General features: G+C 44.4%; 1 protein-coding gene across 3 annotated transcripts in view; it reads left to right on the top strand.

Moving 5' to 3' along the window:
- TCF20 (transcription factor 20) overlaps positions 1-19,305 on the top strand; it is a 111,253-nt gene that overhangs the window by 77,930 nt on the left and 14,018 nt on the right. For all 3 annotated transcript variants that reach the window (XM_043562778.1, XM_043562777.1, XM_043562779.1), the window contains exon 3: positions 17,694-17,787. In XM_043562778.1, coding sequence (XP_043418713.1) covers positions 17,694-17,787 — 94 coding nt within the window. The remainder of the gene's footprint in view (positions 1-17,693; positions 17,788-19,305) is intronic.

The raw sequence follows: 19,305 nt of genomic DNA, 5'->3' as shown, positions 1-19,305 counted from the left end.
ACCACGAGATCATGACCTGAGCTGAAGTCAGACGCTTAACCGACTGAGCCACCCGGGCGCCCCAGTGGTGGATTGTTTTAAAAGCCAGATCTTCCTGGAAGTCTGTGCTGCTGTCCATCTCCAGCTTCCCGTGGCCTTCCAGATAAGCCCAGTGGGGGGCTCTGGTTGTTCTGGAATGGCTGTCCATTCCCTTTGGGATCACTGCTGGAACTTTTTCCTTCTGTTTTTATGCAGGGTGTCTTAGGAATACCTTACATGTCATTTACAAAACACTCTTCCCTCATTGTCAAACACATTTAGAGTTTTATACGGTTTGAGTTTTTTTCCCTCTCATCAGTTTTCTTTCTTTTTTTTTTAAGTTTATTTATTTATTTTGAGAGGGAGAGAGAGAGAGAGAGAGAGAGAGAGAGAAAACGAACGAGTGGGGGAGGGGCATAGAGAGACAGAATCCGTAGCAGGCTCCATGCTGTCAGCATGGAGCCGATGTGGGGCTCAATTCCACAAGCTGCATGATCATGACCTGAGCTGAAACCAAGAGTCAGACACTTAACCGACTGAGCCACCCAGACGCCCCCACCCCCCATCTCATTCACCAGTTTTCTTAAAAGATTCTCCACCTCCTTCCTTTTTTCCCAGTGGGATTTTATCCCCGATTTACTGTTGAGAGAATCGAGGTTTAAATAGATTAACTGGGCCATGCTCATCTGGCTGGTGAGAGGCAGGGCCAGGGGTTGGTTTCCTTTCTCAAGGAAGGTCTTTTTCCAACCTGGCTTTCTCTCCTTTTTTCTCATTTCATGTTTTCATCTCTTTTTAGACGCCAGTATTTGAGGCAGGAACCAAGATTCCCCACGGAATGCAAGGAAGGCAAATATAGGAGATGTCAGCTAACTAACTGGAACATGTCTTTCACTGCATTCTTTTTCTCCCCTCCACTTTAAAATAAACAAGAAAATGATAAAAAAAAAAAAAAAAAAAAAAGCTTCCCAGCAGAGATTTACTTTTTTGTAATGTTTTCTATTACATGTTCTTCTTTTTTTTTTTTTTATGATTATTTATTTATTTTTGAGAGAGAGCACAGGTCCCAGAGGTACAGTGAGAGAGAGGGAGACAGAGAATCCGAAGCAGGCTCCAGGCTCTGAACTGTCAATGGAGAGCCCGACGCAGGGCTCGAACCCATGAGCTGTGAGATCATGACCTGAGCCCAAGTCAGACGCTTAACTGACTGAGCCACCCAGGTGCCCTGAGATTCATTTTTAGAAGCAAGTTTTTAAGTTCTATCTTGGGGTCACTTTGATAACGCCTAGTCTTTACCTAGTATCTTACAAGAATATTCCTAATAATGGAATCATCACTCTGAGGCAATAGAGATTATGAATTTAATTCAAAATAGTGTAATGTGTTCCGGAAAGGGTTTCTAGCTTTATCTTCAGTTACCCCAGAAAATGTCATTTGAAATTAAACCCATTCCTGGTTATTCCAGTCAAGATTTTGTTCTAGGTCCAAAACATTCTACTCTGTAAACGGAATGTTTTGAAGGTAAGTCACTTGTAGAGCTGGGGCTCTGAGAGTCCTCTGCTCATCAGAATCTTGCTGTGCTGATGCCCGAAGGGCTCCCCTTCCACTTCGTGCACCAAGCGAAGGCACCGCCACGCACCAGGGCTCCCGAGACACGACTCACAGACTCCGGGCTATAGCTTGTCACCAAGTCCTACCGGTTTATCTTCAGTGTCTCTAAGTGCAGCCTCTTGTATGCATTTCCTCACCCTCCCACACAAACTTCCATGATATCCCTAACCTGGCAGTGACGTTGGCCCCACGTTCCTGCTCATCTGGCTCCACCCCTTCAGAATCCTGTTCCACCACATGCACCTTCCACACCCTGACTGCTTGTTCCTGTTTGTTCCCCCTGTGGTGGACGCCTTCCCTGCCTTCTTTGCCCCAGTAGCTCCTGCTCCTCCTTCACAGCTAGACTGCTCAGGCAACACCCCCTCAGGAGTGCGCTCCCGACCTTAACCAGGTGGGCATCCTGCCTCTAAGCTGGAGAGTCCTATTCACATCGTAGCACATCCCAGTTCTTCTGGAAGTTGCCTGAGGGCCGACACTACCTGACTTTGGGTCCTCAGTTTGGGGGCCTCTTTGCCTTGCCCATAGGCATGTAATAAAAATGTGTTGAATGAATAATAAAAAAGGAAGGATTTTTACATTTCTGAAGTTGACACCATTTAAGCAAACTTAAGTATCAAAGCGAAGTCCCCTGAGGATCCAAGGCCCCTTGACCACACCTGTGAGGTACCTTCCAGGGAAGGTAAGGAGTAAGCAGCCCCTAGGGACCAAGGGATCCAGTTCCTACTCACTTTCCTCCAACCCGTGTTCCTAGTTTCTGGACTTCGCAGTTTTGTGCCGTTGACTCAGAATGGACACGGTAATGAGGCAAATTAAAAGTCCCAAGAAGAGCTCATCAGGAAGTCAAAATCCTTTCATCATATTCAGTAGAATAACTTGCATTTCGTCATTCTGCAAAGAAGCACCAGCCTGACTTTCACCTGTCAGCCAATACTTCCCTTCCCGTCTGACGGAGGGAAACAGGTGTACCTTGCTTCGGCACACTGCCATGTGAAAATCTAGATGTATAAAACAACAACGACCAAAAAGGTGTATGTGATAGAGTCTTCTAGAGAAAAGACACCCTTGCCCGGCTGCATCTTACACCTAATCTTTTCTTATTTGTTTGCTGAATGGTAAAATCACCATATCTGTTGTATAAAGGCATGTGTACTCTAAATATATTGTTCGTGTGCTCAAGGTTGTAGCTAAATCCTGGCTTCCTCTGTTTGGCAGATGAAGTGCAGAAAGACAAGGAAGGACACTGTTAATGAAGAGAAAAGAGTCCTTTAATCCCAAGCCCTCTGGCCTCATTCAAAGCAGCATAACTTTACTGTAAATCCATCTGTGAGTACAAAGACAGTAGGAAGGGGATTCAGGGAACAGACTGTCCTCGTGGATCAGGGATGTAACTAAGAGACTGCTAGAACAGCTGCATGTTGACTTTGACCTTGATCATGCTGTCTTGTGTTTTGCTCCACCTCCAGGACCACCCACCCCTCAACCCCTACTCGGCCACAGAGACCCTTATTACTGTAGGTTTATCGTGTCGTTTGAGAAGCTTTCCCAAAGAAACTAATAATTTCAGGGCCAGCAGCAGAACCACTTTTTGATTGGGACATGGGAGGGGGTGGGGGGGGGGTGTCTAAAAGTATCATTTCAACTTCTAGATTATTTTTATACCTGAAAGATAATGATCAGATTAAGGAAGATTGTGCGTGTGTATGTTTCATCTCTTGGTTTTGGTGGGAAGCAGATGACTCCCAGGGGACAGAGATGAGCCGTTAGGCTCTAGAAGTGTTGGGAGGAGCATTCCCACCTGCGGGCCCTCAGCCCCTTGTGGCAGGACACCCAGAAGCAGCAGGAGAAATTATTCCAGATCATTCCACCGCGAGTGAGAGGGGCTGCATAACAAGGGTGGGGGGGAGCTGGGAGAACTGTGGCTAGGAGCGTGCGGCTCGTGACGCTGGCAGAGGCAGCCTGGGCCTGCTGTCCACGTAACAGGAAGGTGTAAGTATCTGCAGATGCAGGGGACCAGCCTGCAGGGCACTTTGCCTCGGTCTGGTTGTGCTCAGTGTGTCTGCTTTGGGTACGTTAAGATGCTCTTGATCTCCTGCAAGTGTTTAATTTGTACTTGATTGTGTGTGGTTTTATTCCTCCTTGTTTACTTAGTACCTTCCATCGCGAAAGTGCTGCACAAAACACCACAACTAATTGCCATTATTTATAGAGAAAAGCTGACCATACACACCCCCCGAAGCGGCAGTACGACTGTGTGGCGGGTGTTCAGGACCAGCTAGGGTCGGCGTGTTTCAGGCAGGATTCGCAAGGGAAGTGTTTCAAAAAATAATTGTTTGACTTAGTTTGTCTTAATAGACTCTACTTGGTTTGTGGTGGGTCTAATTTTGACATCAGTAACTGTCAAAAATATGACACGTTATAGATGAAGGTGTGTTTTCCATGTTGTTATAAGTCCTAGTAATTACATAACTAACTTATAAGACATTTCACAGTTACTTCACATAAGAACTTTATGAGGAAGTTAAAGCAAATACTGTTATCCCCATCTTACAGATGATAAAATTGGTGTGCTGACTTTGGCTTTGGTACAAGAGCTGACACCCTCAGGTTCTTTTTCCACCGGCCCTTGCGCGGCTCCACACCTGGATGATAGTGACATTGGGCTGTCCGCATGTTTTCTGAAAAGCTGGTCAAACCTGACACTTTGTTTTCAGGTACACACACCCTTTAGCCAGTGAGTGCTGCTAATGTGACCGACTGGCATTTACAGTGGTGTCGTCCCAATTTACTGAGAGGTGTATTTAATGGATTCAGTTACTAAAATTGATGCATTTGCTAGAACAGCTGTGGGACACAAGCACACCTTTCAAGCCCGTGTGCTGCGTGTCTTGTAGAGCTGGAAAAGACCTGGGCATCTCCCTGGCCCTCCAAGGTTGGCTTTGAAGCCTTGGTGGCGCTCTGGGCCATGGTGTGGGTTCCAGAGGCTGTCGCCAAGCCCGTCTCTGGAGTCTGAGAATGGCGAGCAGCAGGAAAATGCTCTAGCTGGTCTCATGAGCTTTCGTGAGGGAACATAAGGAGATTATCTAGCTCTGAGGAAGCAAGGACCCAAAACATATAAGGTTTTATATGGATTGCTTCGGCCGACACCTTGAAGTGCTCTTGAAAGAAAATTGATAGGATGCAGAGTTGCGTCAAACAAAGATGCTTTGAGGGCCTTAAAGGGCAGCTCCTTGTGTATCAGCCATGTCGCTGCCACGTAGGTAGAGTAGATTGCTCCGGCAGCAGAGGCTTCTGTCCTAGATCTAGAAGGCATAATTAAAAGAGGGGGGGAAAAAAGCTCCTGCCGGTAGCCAAGAAGGAGCACACACCTTGCTCCACATTCTCCAAGCGCTACCAGCATCAGCTGTTTAACTCCTCTCGAAGAGTAGCCTCATTCATTTTTCTCAAGCTCTGGAGTTCGTCAGACCTCGCGCTCACTCGGCCAGCTCATATTCACGGTTCCTGCGGCGTGCTGTCCTGGGGACACAAGAGTGAGTCTCACGGTTGAGGGGAGGTGGACAAAGAGGAGTGGGTAAATAACGTGAGCACGCACAAAAGCGCGTGCAGATAAAAGCCATCTCGGGCACGGTAGAGGCGGCACGTGTGATCTTCAAACCTTGAACGGGACCCGTTATCACCAACACTAATAATACTCTGACCCAAATGCTTCGGTGCTCTGAGGCTGCTTCGAGATGCTCATTAAACAGAGCGATTATTCAGGTCGCCGTTACATCTCCCAGGAAAGAGGCTTTCTGTGAATGAAGAGGCACGCAAAACTTTTCCTCAGAGCCCCGGCAGATCCGGATTAAACCGCTCTTAAGCGATTCAGCTCCTGCAGTTTGCCACCTCCAGTCAGTGAGCCCTGCCTCTGGGACAGCGAGAAGGGCTGGTGAAAGGGTCGGGGTGGGTGTTTGGCCACTTTCTGTTGTTGAAGTGTGCCCCAAAACTAAGGATACATTTTACAATCCATTTGCCAAGATAACAACATCAGAAATGACAAGAGTTGCTTAAAAATAACCTTTATTCCCTTCAATAATAAACATATTTTCTAAATGTTTATTTATTGTTGCGAGACAGAGACAGTGCATGAGCAGGGGAGGAACAGAGAGGGAGGGAGACACAGATTCCAAAGCAGGCTCCAGGCTCTGAGCTGTCAGCACAAGAGCCCGACACGGGGCTCAAACTCACAAACCGTGAGGTCATGACACAAGCCGAAGTCGGACCCTCAACCGACTGAGCCACCCAGGCGCCCCATTCTCTTCAATAATAAATGAAAATGTTGCTGTTGGGAAGATTGGGCTGTTGTTTGTTTGAAAACCTACCTTTGGGGCGCCTGGGTGGCGCAGTCGGTTAAGCGTCCGACTTCAGCCAGGTCACGATCTCGCGGTCCGTGAGTTCGAGCCCCGCGTCAGGCTCTGGGCTGATGGCTCAGAGCCTGGAGCCTGTTTCCGATTCTGTGTCTCCCTCTCTCTCTGCCCCTCCCCCGTTCATGCTCTGTCTCTCTCTGTCCCAAAAATAAATAAACATTGGGAAAAAAAAATTTAAAAAAAAAAAAAAGAAAACCTACCTTGAGGGGCACCTGGGTGGCTCAATTGGTTAAGTGTTTGACTTTGGCTCGGGTCAGGATCTCATGGTTTGTGGATTCGAGCCCCTCCTTGGGCTCTGTGCTGACCGCTCAGAGCCTGGAGCCTGCTTCAGATTCTGTGTCTCACTGTCTCTCAAAGATAAATGAACACTGAAAGGAAAAGAACATACCTTGACTTGGGGTGCCTGGGTGGCTCTCGGTTGAGTCTCTGACTCTTGATTTCAGCTTAGGTCATGATCTCACAATTCATGGGATTGAGCCCCAGGTCAGGCTCTGTACTGACAACACGGAGCCTGCTTAGGATTCTCTCTCTGCCTCTCTCTCTCTCTCTCAAAACAAATAAACATTAAAAAAAAAAAAAAAAGGCATTCCTTGGTTTAGAAATGATGATTGAAGTCCCACTGTGTATCTCACTTGTGTGGAGAGCAGTATTGTGTGGCCTCAACCTCCCCTAGGAATGAATACCCCCAAATTTGTAACAACAGTGTAGTCCAAAACAAAGGACGTTTAGCTGTGCAGTGACTTTATTGTATTATTTGCATTGTAGGAGAATGATAGTGTAAACAGCTTCTTTAAAAGGCAAATAGGGGCGCCTGGGTGGCGCAGTCGGTTAAGCGTCCGACTTCATCCAGGTCACGATCTCGCGGTCCGTGAGTTCGAGCCCCGCGTCAGGCTCTGGGCTGATGGCTCAGAGCCTGGAGCCTGTTTCCGATTCTGTGTCTCCCTCTCTCTCTGCCCCTCCCCCGATCATGCTCTGTCTCTCTCTGTCCCAAAAATAAATAAACGTTGAAAAAAAAAATTTTTTTTTAAATAAAAGGCAAATAAAAATCCAATTGGAAATGGTATCAGCCTGGGTATTGATTTGGGGTATGGGATGGAAACTGAAGACACTGTAGAGAGAGGCCTCTCTGTTCTGTCTTTGGCACCTGGCATGTAGGAAGTACTTTTCAAAGGTTGGAGAGTTGAGTGGATGAAGGGGACTGGAAGGCCATGTGGTATAAAGAATGTCGAGCTTGGGGTTCAGAAGAAAAAGGGCTGCAGTTTGAAGTGCTGGTACTTCTGGTGACGTGATCTCCAGCGGGCCACTTTGCCTCTGTTTCTTAAACCAGAAACAAGGGCACTGATGACAGAGCCAGTGTCCCTTCCAGGTCCAGTGTCACTGATGACGCCAGAATTTGTCTAATAAAAAGCGAGGAAAGTTGTGGGTGTTGCCATGAGGGAGAAATCTGTTACATTGAAGAACGTAAAAGGAAAATGAAGAGTCACTTCTTTCTTGTGAGATTTTCGCAGGAAATCCCCACTTCCTAGTCTCCTATCCCTGCTGTAGCACATTACTGTAAACTTGGGGGCTGGAAGCACAGACTTGTCATCTTACAGTTCTGTAGGTCTCAGGTCCCGCACAGGTCTCACTAGGCTCACACTCGGTGACACTAGGTGCCGGCAGGGCTCTGTTCTTCCTCGAGGCTCTAAGGAAGCATTTGTTTGCATGTCTCACCCAGCTTCTAAGGCCACCCCCGCCCCCATTCTTGGCTCATGGCCCCTTCTTCCATCGTTGAAACCAGCAGTGTTGGCATCTCCCGAAAACCCTGAACTCTCACTACCTCTGGGAGGGCTCCTTTGCTTGAGTGGGCCCGTGACTAGATTGGGGCCACCTGGAGACTCCAGCATACTCTTGCCCATCCCAGCGTCCTTGACCGAGTCACATCTACAAAGTCCCTTTGCCATGTAAGGTGGCAGGTTCTGGGAATGAGGTTGGACATCTTTGACATTTTGGGGTGTAGTTCTGCCTATCACCCCCCGCCCCCCCCCCCCCCGGCCATAATCTACATTGGTCAGTAGGGAACAGAAGTATAGTGAGGGAAGCACTAAATGGCTCCCAGGACACCTGAAATCCTAGCTCAGCCAGTTCTTGCACCTCTCTGGGTCTTTGTTTTCCTCAGCTAAAAAGTTGGAGAGTTGAAATTGGACCAAGGGTTCTCACATTGTACTGTGCGTCAGAACTGCGTGGACACTTGTCACGGCACAGACTGAGATGGGCCTTGAGAATTTACATTTCCTTTTCCTTCTCCTTCTCCGGAACTCTTCATCTTGCAAAACTGAAACTCTGTGCCCATTAAACACTAACTCCCATTCTCTCCTCCCTATCCCCAGATCATGGCAGCTACCATTATGCTTTCTGTGTCTATGATCTTAACTATTCTAGCTGTCTCATGTAAGTAGAATCATACAGTATATGTCTTTTTCTGACCGGTGTAATTCACTGAGGATGGTGTCCTCAAGGTTTCTCTGTTGTAACAGGGCATCAGAATTCCTTCCTTTTTAAGGCGGGATGATACTCTGTTGTGTGTATACACCACACTTTACCTATCCATTCATCTGTCAGTGGACACTTGAGTTGCTTCCACATCTTAGCTATTGTGAGTAGAGCCACTGTGAACATGGGTGTACAAATATCTTTGAGACCCTGCTTTCATTTCTGAGTCTATATGCCCAAAAGTGGAATTGTAGGATCATACAGTAATTCTATTTGTATTTTTTATTTTTTTAAGTTTACTTAGAGCATGCGCACACGAGTACAAGCCAGGGAGGGGCAGAGAGAAGGAGAGACAGGATCCCATGCAGGTTCCACATCATCAGCACAGAGCCCAATGAGGGACTCAGACTCACAAATTGTGAGATCATGGCCTGAGCCGAGATCTAGAGTCAGACGCTTAATCAAATGCACCCCCCAGGTGCCCCGATAATTGTATTTTGAATGTTTTGAGGAATTGCCATACTGTTTTCCGCAGTAGCTATTCCTTTTACGTTCACACCAACAGTGCCCAAGGGTTCTACTTTTCTCCACATCCTTCCTATCCTTGCCACACTTGTTGGTTTTGGGGTTTTGTTTTGTTTTGTATGGTTTTAATTTGACAGAGAGGCAGAGGGGGAGAGAGAGAGGGAGAGAGAATGAGAGAATCCTAAGCAGGCTCCGTGTACTGCACAGAGCCCTACATGGTGCTCAATCCCATGACCCTGGGGTCGTGACCTGAGTTGATTGAAATCAAGAGACGATCAACCAGCTGAGCCACCCAGGTGCCCTTGGTTTTTGTTGTTCTGATGGGTATGAGGTGACATCTTATTATTTGCATTTCCCTATTGATGAGTGATGTTGAACATCTTTTCATGTGCTCATCGGCCATTTGTATGTTGCCTTGAGAACTGTCTGTTCAGGGCCTCTGCCCATTTTTGAAATAGGTGGTTTTGTTGCCATTGAGTTTTAGGCATTCTCTGTATATTCTGAATTTTAATGCTTTATTCAGTATATGATTTGCAAATATTTTCTCCCATTGTGTAAATCACCATTCTTAACTCTGGTGATGGTGTCTTTTAATGCACAAATTTTTTTTAATTTTCATGAAGTCCAATTTGTCTTTTTTCTTTTGTTATATGGGCCTTGGGTGTCATAAACCACAGATCACTGACAAACCCGATGTCATGAAGCATTTGCCCTATGTTTTCTCCTAAGAGTTCTATTGTTTTGGTTTTACATTTAAGTTCTTAACCCATTCTAAGTTAATATTTTAATATAGTGTTAGGTAAGGGTCCAACTTCATTCTGCTGCATGTGGATATCTAGTTTTCCTGGCACCATTTGTTGAAAAGACTGTCCTTTTCCTCACTGAATGGTATTGGCACCCTTGTCAAAAATCATTTGACTCTATGTGCCAGAGTTTACTTCAGGGCTTTCTGCTCTGTTGTCTTGGTCTATATCCCTGTCTTTATGCCTGGACCACACTGTTGATTACTGTAGCTTTGTAGTAAGTTTTGAAATCAGGAAGTAGGAGTCTTCCAGTTATCTTCTTGTCCAAGATTATTTTAGCAATTTGTGGTCCCTTGAATTTCAGGATAGGTATTTCTTTAAAAAAAAAGGGGGGGGGGAGATTTTTTTTGAATATGCAGATCACGTTGGGTAGTATTGACGCTTTAATTAAATATGAAGTCTTCTAATCCATGAAAATGGATGGATTTCCATTTATTCATATCTTCTTTAATTTCTTTTAACAATGTTTTATAATTTTCATTGTACAAGTCTTTCACTTCTTTAGTTAATTCCTAAATATTCTGTTGATGCTATTGAAAATCAAAAGTGTGTGTAATTTTTTTCAGGTTATTCAGTTTGTGTATAGACATGCAACTGATATTTTGTGTATTGATTTTTGTATCTTTCTACATTGCTGAATTCATTTATTCTAGCAGGTTTTTTGTGGACTCTTTAGTGTTTGTTTTCTACATATTAGGTCATAACATCTACCAACAGATCATTTTACTTCTCCTTTCCAGTTTGGATACCTCTTATTTCTTTTTCTTTCCTAATTGCTCTGGCTAGAACCTCCAGTACTGTGTTGAATAGAAGTGGTGAAAGCCAGCATCCTCTCTTTGTTCCTCATCTTAGAGGAAATGCTTTCATCTTTTTACCTTTAGGTATGATAGTCCCTGTGGGTTTTTCATATATGTCTTTTGTTTATATTGAGGTAATTTCCTTCTATTCCTATTCTGTTGAGTGTTTTTATCATAAAAGTGTGTTGAATTTTATCAGATGCTTTTTCTGCATCAATTGAGTTGATCTGTGGTTATTTCCTTCATACTGTTGTGATGTATTACAACAAACAGTTTTCTTATGTTGAACCAGCCTTGCATTCCAGGACTAAGTCCCACTTGGTCATGCATATAATCCTTTTAATATGCTGCTAAATTCTGTTTGCTAGTATTTAGATTGAGGATTCTTATATCATATTCATAAAGGATATTTGTTGTTTTTTGTGTTGTTGTTATTGTTGTTTATATATATACTGTCTTTGTCTGGCTTTGGCATCAGGTAATGCTGGCCTTGGAATAATTCTGAAAATGTTCCCTCCTCTAGTTAGGGGGGAAAGTTTCACAAGAATTGATATCAGTTCAAATAGTTCAGTGTTGAAATAGTTCAAAGGTTTGGTGGAATTCACCAGTGAAGCCATCAGGTCCAGGGCTTTTCTTTTGGGGGGAGATTTTTTACTACTGATTCAATCTCCTTACTAGTTACAGGTGTATGCAGGTATTTTATTTCTTTATGATTTAATCTTGGTAGGTTTTGTGTTTCTGCAAATCGGTCCATTTCTTCTAGGTTATTCAATTTATTCGCATACAGTTGCTTATAGTACTGTTTTATAATCCTTTTCATTTCTGTAGAATCAATAGTATTGCCCCCATTTTCATTTCTGATTCTAGTAATTTGAGTCTCCTATCTCTTTCTTAGTCCATTTAACTAAAGGTTTGTTGATTTTGTTGAGTGTTGCAAAGAACCAACTTTTGGATTCACTGATTTTTCTCTGCTGTTGATCTCTATTTCATTTATCTCCATTCTAATCCTTTTTATTTCCTTCCTTCTGCTAGTTTTGGGTTTAGTTTGTTCTTCTTTCTGTAGTTCCTTAAGTTACAAAGGTAGATAGTTGCTTTGAGATCTTATTTTTAATGTAAGTGTTTATAGCTATAAATTTCCCCCTTAGCACCACTTCTGCTGAATCCCAAAAGTTTTAATATGTTGTGGTTTTATTTTTATTCATCTCTAAATATTTTTTATTTCCCTTGTGATTTCTTTTTTGATCCACTTTTTGTTTAAAAGTATGTTAATTTCCACAGTTTTTTAAATTTCCCAGTTTTCCTTTGGTTACTCATTTCGAACTTCTTTGTGCTCAGAGAAGATACTTTGTATGATATCTTTTTAAATTTGTTGAGACTTACTTTGTGGCCTGACATGTGGTCTGTCCTGGAAGGTGTCCTGTGTGCACTGAAAGAACGTGTGTTCTGTTGTTGGGTAGTATGTTCTGTGTATGTCTGTTAGACTGGTTGCTTTATAAGGTTAAGTCCTCTATTTTCTTTCTTCTGTCTGGTTTTTCTATCCATCAAGTCTGTTTTGTCTGATAATAGGATACCACTCCACTCATTTGGTTACTACTCGCATGGAGTATCTCCATCCTTTTACTTTGTCAATTTTGTCTTTGTATCTAAAGTAAGACTCTTATGTATAGCATATAGTTGAATCATAAGTTTATATCCATTCTGCCAGTCTCTGTTTTTTGATTGGAAAGTTTAATCCATTTACATTTAAAGTAATTATGATAATGAGCCCCTTCTGTTATTTTGCTATTTTGTTTCTAGATGTCTTATGGTTTTTGTGTCCCTCATTTCCTGCATTACTGTCTTTTTTCTGTGTTGTTGATTTTTTTTAATGGTGGAAAATTTAAATTCCTTTCTCATTTCCTTTCCTATATATTTAATAGCTATTTTTTTGCCAGTTTAATTTCCATAACATGCAAAAACTCTGCCCCTCTGCAGCTCCAGTCCTTTCTGTTGTTGATGTCCCCCAGTTACATCTTTATACATTGTGTGCCCCAAAACATAAACTAATAAGTTTTTTTTTTTTTAATTTTTTTTTCAACGTTTTTTATTTATTTTTGGGACAGAGAGAAGCAGAGCATGAACGGGGGAGGGGCAGAGAGAGGGAGACACAGCATCGGAAACAGGCTCCAGGCTCCGAGCCATCAGCTCAGAGCCTGACGCGGGGCTTGAACTCACGGACCGCGAGATCATGACCTGGCTGAAGTCTGACGCTTAACCGACTGCGCCACCCAGGCACCCCAAACTAATAAGTTTTTAAATGTATTGTTCTCTTAAATTATGTAGAAAACAAGATTTGCAGTCACAAACCAAAGTTAACAGTAATACTAGCTTTTACACTAATTGGGTTTTTTTTTTCTTTAGCTGTATTAGTCTCTTAAATCATGTAGAAAAACAAAAAATGCAGTTACAAGCCATTGCTCCCGTAGCACCTGTATTTATAATTGCCAGTGTGTTTACCTTTATTAAGCTTTTTATTCCTCTGCACAGCTTCACCCTGCAGGGCTCCCTGGAGTATATCTTGCAGAGCAGGTCTAGCAGCCATCAGCTCCCTCAGTTTTTGTTTATTTGGCAGTGTCTTAATTTTTCTTACATTCTTGAAGGACAGCATTGCCAGATATAGGATTCTTGGTTGATAGTTTTTTTTTTTCTTTAGATTTTTGAATGTATCAGCCCACTGTTTGCAGTCTCCAAAGTTTCTGATAAGGAATCTGCAAGTAGTCATACAGAGAGGATTGCTTGTGATGGTTTACTTCTCCCAAGAGTCTCTCTTTGGCTTTTGAAAGTTTGATTGTAATGTGTCTCACTGTAGGTCTCTGAGTTCATCTTTCTTGGAGTTCATTGAGCTTCTTGGATGTTTATATTTATGTCTTTCATCAGAGTTAGGAAGTGTTCAGCCATTCCAAAATTGTCTCTGCCCCTTCCACTCTCTTCTCTTTCAGGGACTCCCTCACTGCCTATGATGGTCTACTTAATGGTTTCCCTTAGGCTCTGTTCACTTTTCTTCAGTCTTTTTTTTTTTTTTCCCTCCTGTTTCTCAGACTCAATCATTTCCATCGTCCTATCTTCAAGTTCACTGATTCTTTCTCCTGCCTGCTCCAGTCTGCATTTGAATCCCTCTAGTGAATTTTTAAATTCCAGTTACACTTTTCAGCTTTAAGAATTTCTTTTGGTTATCTTTTTAGGTTTTCTTTACTTCTTTACTGCTATTTTTATTTGTTCACACATTGTGTTCTTAACTTTCTCTTTCTTTGAGCATTTTTAAGACAGTTCTTTTAAAGTCGTTGGTATACTTGCCGTTAGGTCTTTTTCAGGGAAGGTTTCTGTTGTTTAATTTATTTCCTTCAAATAGACTGGCCTTTCCTGTCTCTATGTATGTCGTGTGATTTCTTTGTTGAACACTGGAAATTTGAATTTAATAATGTGATCACTCTGAAAATCATACTTCCCCCTTCCCCAAACTTTGCTTTTTGGGAGGTTGTTAATTGTTTTGGTTTTGTTTGTTTGTTTGTTTTCCATTGTTGTATGTTGTTTCTGTGTCTGGGATCAGCTTGAGGTTTCACTCAAGCCTTCTCAGGTCTTTACTAAGCCTTTCCGTGGGAACACATGGGTCACTTTCTAATTGCACCCAAGTATATAGCTGTTCTTTTAACATCCTACTCTTTAATGTCTAGCTCCCAGAAGGGAAAAAAGCAAAAAATGGTGAGGAGAGGATGCCAGCCTTTTAAATCTCCTAGAAGTCCCTTCAGCCTGAGGGGGAGGGGCTTACAACAGTCAGGGGGAGGTACAGCGTGGTTGGCCACCTCCATCTGCACCTCTGTGATCTGAAGCAATAATCAGTCAGAACAGAGATTCCCCCCAATACACTGATACTTGGAGGATGGGTTTCTTTTTGCCCACCCTGGCTCCCCCAGGCTGTGTGCAAGCTGCTCCAGGATCGTGTGCACAGCTGCCTGGAGCTTGGCTGTGAACGGGAGATGGAAGCCACTGTGCCAGGAGCTGGAATTGACCAAAATTAGCTGCAGTTTACCACCCAAGTCTTCCCCTGAAACTTGCACGCCTACAACAGACACCAGAGTTCCAAAATAGTTCTATCAGACAGATTCGGCCAGTTCAGTTGTCGACCAGGTAGGGAGACAGATTCCTGGTTCTGCCTACTCCAATGTCTTCCCGGAATCCCAAAATTTTCATTTCTGACAAGTTCCAGGGTGATGCTTGGATGCTGCTGGTCCAAGGACTACACTTTGAGAACCACTGAAATACATACATACATACATACATACATACATACATACATACATACAAAACAAACTCTTTAATGTCCTTTCTTCAAGACCCAAGTATACCATAACGGAATCTTTCTCCTCTGGATGCAATATAGTAAATTAATTATGCTTTTTAACTGAAAGAAACAAGCATCATCATTGATGAGTGGTGAGTTTGCTTTCTTTATGCAAAAGATAGTACCTGTGGTCTGTGGGCTGATTCAGGGCAGGGAGCATTGAGAAGCCCTGCAGGGGCTGCAGGGGACAGAGTCATGTGCTAAGGTAGAAAGGAAATGGACCTTGTTCACATCCAAGCTTGATTGCTTCCCTTTCCTGTCTGTGAACTTGGGTGATGACAAATCCTGCTCTCCAGGTTGCTTTTCATAGGGGGTCTGTGTAGAATGTCTGGTTTTTTTTGTTTTTTTTTATTAAAAAGTTTTTAATGTTTATTTATTTTTGAGAGAAAGAGAGAGTGCAAACAGGGGAGGAGCAGAGAGAGAGAGAGGGAGGCACGGAATCAGAAGCAGGCTCCAGGTTCTGAGCTGTCAACACAGAGCCCAACACGGGGCTCAAACTCACGAATCGCGAGATCATGACCTGAGCCAAAGTCCGACGCTTAACCAACTGAGCTACCCAAGTGCCCCAAAAGTGATTTTTTTTTAAGTGTCCTCCCCCTTAACAGTCTGGAGATGGGATGGTCCCTGACCTGGTTAATGTAATCCTTAGCAGGGTCTCAGAGGTCCAGGTTCCCTCCACCCTGTCACTTTGCTGTCCTCAGCAGCTTGGGCTTTATCTTTGCAGCTGTCCCCTCGTGGTGACCATCCCATCCTCATGGGGGCCGAGTGAGCAGACAGCCTGTTCCTGCCTCTTGTCCCTTTTTAAGAGGGGTGAAACTTCCTTAGAAGTTCCTTAAACTGCAGACCTTCCTTCCAGAAATGCTTGCTGCACCCACCTGTAAATGACCACCACTGATTGAGATTCACTCTCCAGGGTAGGGAGGGCCTGGAGCACAAGCGCTCTGGATACCTGACTGTTGGGGGCTCCTGGAGTCAGAGGTGAGGCAGCAGGAGTTGCTGCGGGCAGGGCCCCTGACCAATCAGCCATGTTCCCTTTGTCCTGAAGGTGCTCTGTGGCACGGACAAAGGTAGGTACGGTCCCGGGCCACTCAGAATGCTGCCAGCTGCCCTTGGTTTAGTCCAGGCCGAGTAATCTTTTGTGCCTTGGCAAGGGTGCGAGGGCACAGGGCAAACATTTACTGATCACCGGCACTCAGAAAGATGTTGGTCTCCTGAGAGGAAGGCAGAGCCCCCGAAAGACCTGTCTTACCACCCTATTCCAGCCAAGTTTGTCTTTGGAGGATGCCAGGGGTGGTCAGCCCGGATCTGCTCTGAGCCGGAGCGAGTGCGCTCTCTCTGGTGCCTCAGGCACCTCATCTGGAGGGAGAGTGGGGAGGTGACGGGGCTGACTGAGCGGGCGTGCGTCAGTGGCACACAGGGACACCCATTGCATAGGGGGCACTCGGGCTCTGCGGTCGCTGGCGCTAGTGTGGTTGTAGCGTCAGCACCAGGGAAGCTTGATCCGGCTCCCTGGTCTTGGGCCTGCTACTCTGTGCCGGGGTGTCCCGGGCGTCCCGCCCATTCCACGGCACCATCCAGGCGAGCTTCCTCCCACTGGCGAGGCGGTCCTGACTGCTGCAGATCTGGGGACCACACTGTCCCCTGAGAGGCTGCCACCTGGGCCCTGCCTTTGCACGAGACAAGAGGGAGAAGGGTGCCGTTGAGGCACTTTGTCTCAGGGAGCACGAGGGCATGTGTGGGGAGCCATTCCTCTCCACAAGTATGACTGCTGAGGGAGAACTTTTTCATGGTCCGTTTCCTAGAATCAGGAACAAGTGTCTGGGCCATGCAGGTAGCCTTATCGGGGTGTGCCTCAGCCACCTGAAGAGTCTGCATCCTTCTCGGTAGGGCCAAGTTGGTTGAATTTTACAAATAACGATGACTTTTGATAGGTCACATTTCCTATGCCGACAGGATTGAGAGCTCACAGCTGCCGCATCACAGGATGATAGAGATGTGCCCCGCTTTAAGGAAACCTGCCCATGTAAGGGGGAGCATCTCAATTACAGAATAGTGTCTCACTTAGCCAGAAATTTGTGGCAGGTTTCCTAGTGCATTTAAAATAGGATTTGTGTATAAAAATACCATTTGCACACAGGAGCCCATCTTTTTTGAAAAGGGAAATATACTTGTATTGGGCATTTGGGATAAAGTAGAATAAAAATAAAATCTTACAAATATAAGAACTAGAAACCAAATTCCACTTTTAATTCTAAAAGGTTTATATATAACTCTACTATCTTACCCTCTCCTGCTACCCCAGACTTTCACAGCAGAAATAAACAGGCAAGAGCTGGCATTTTAGGATGCGGCAGGAACGAGGAAAGGACGGGCAAGCATGTGTGCGGGTGGGTGGGCAGGAGGAGCACCATAGGCGAGTCTGGGGACCCTGCCCCACCGCGGTGTTCTGTTTGATCTGTTTGTGGACATTTGTGAGGCCTGGCCTAAAACGTTCCTGCTGGATCCTTTCCACCGTGTGGTCAGTGGGTGGCAGGTTAGCAATTGACCAGCCCCCCCCCCCCCCCCCCCCCCCGCAACCACAGACCTGTAACCACAGAGACGTACTGAGGTATGACAGATGGGGTTTAGGGAAGGCCTGGAGGAGAGGGTGACTCTGGAATGCTGATGTGGTGCACTTCTTTCCTTCCAGAAATGTTCCCACTGCCAGGAGGCAGGTGCCACCTTGGGCTGCTACAACAAAGGCTGCTCCTTCCGATACCATTACCCGTGTGCCATTGACGCAGGTAAGACGGGACTACGTACCCTTATCCAGAGCATCTGAAGGGCGGGACGTACATTTTGGTTCCTTCCCTGCCTTCTTTCCTCTCTTTATAGTTCTTTTTGTCACTTCTGACCCTGTTCTGTTTGTCAACTCTAAAGGAATGCAGAGAGGATAATAAAAAGGAGTGAAATGGGGTCATAATAACAGTTTTATTCATATAATTCACATGATTCACTATTTAAGTGTACAATTCAGTGGTTTTTAGTAGATCCACAAAATTGTGCAGCCATCACCACAATCAGTTTTCGAACATTTTCATCACCTCGTAAATTCCTACCCGTTAGCAGTCACTCGCCCTCCACCCACTCCAGCCCCTGGCAACCACTGATCTCCTTCTTGTCGTGATGGATGTGCCTGTTCTGGGGCATTTTGTAGAAGTGGAATCATACCGTACATACTCTTTATGACTGGCTTCTGTCCCTTAGCATAATGTTTTTCAGGTTTATCCATGTTGTGACGTGTGTCACTACTTCATTTGTATTGCCAAATCATATTTTAAGGACACCATATTTTAGGCCATATTTTATTTATCATTTAACAGTCGATGCACGTTTAGGTGGTTGTTCCCTTTTTTTTTTTTTAATGTTTATTTTTAAGGAAGGAAGAGACAGAGCGTGAGCGGGGGAGGGACAGAGAGGGAGACACAGAATCCGAAGCAGGCTCCAGGCTCCGAGCTGTCAGCATAGAGCCTGATGCGGAGCTTGAATCCATACAGTGAGATCATGACCTGAGCTCAAATCGGACATTTAACCAACTGAGCCACCCAGGCGTCCCTGCCTTTTCTTATATCTAAGAAACTGTTGCCTAATCCAGAATCACAAAGATTCATGCCTATGTTTTCTTCTAAGAATTTAGCTCTTACACAGGTCTTTGATCCACTTTGAGTTAATTTTTATATATGGTGTGAAGTAGGAGTCCACTTCATTCTTTCCATGTGGATTTCAGTTGTCTTAGCTCCGTTTGTAGAAAAGACTGTTCTTTTCCTCGTGGAATGATCTTGGCACAACTTTGTCAAAAACCAGTTGACCATAGATGGATGGGCTTATTTCTGGACTTTCTCCAGTCCCACGCAGTCTTGATTACTGTAACTTTGTAGTAGATTTTGAAATTGGGAAGTGGGAGTCTTCTAGTTTTATTCCTTTTTTCAAGATTGTTTTGGCTATTCTGGGTCCTTTACTATTTCCTGTGAATTTTAATTAAGATCAACTGGTCTGTTTCTGTACAGAGAAGCCATTGGAGCTCTAGGGATTGCACTGAATCTGCAGGTAAAGTTGGGGGGTTTTCCCATCTTAACCAGTAGTATGTCTTCCAACTCATGACCAGACGAGATAGTTTCACAGTTTAAGTTTTACACTTGTTAAATTTATTCTTAAGTATTTTACTATTTTTGGTGTGATTGTGAGTGGAATTGTTTCCCTGATTTAATTTTCACATTGTTCATTGTGAGCGTATAGAAACACGTTTGATTTTGTTATTGATC

The sequence above is a fragment of the Prionailurus bengalensis genome, chromosome B4 (assembly GCF_016509475.1).
Source record: "Prionailurus bengalensis isolate Pbe53 chromosome B4, Fcat_Pben_1.1_paternal_pri, whole genome shotgun sequence".
Classification (NCBI taxonomy): Eukaryota; Metazoa; Chordata; class Mammalia; order Carnivora; family Felidae; genus Prionailurus; species Prionailurus bengalensis.
The sequence above is the reverse complement of the archived record's forward strand: the minus strand, read 5'-3'. Positions and strand labels throughout refer to the sequence as shown.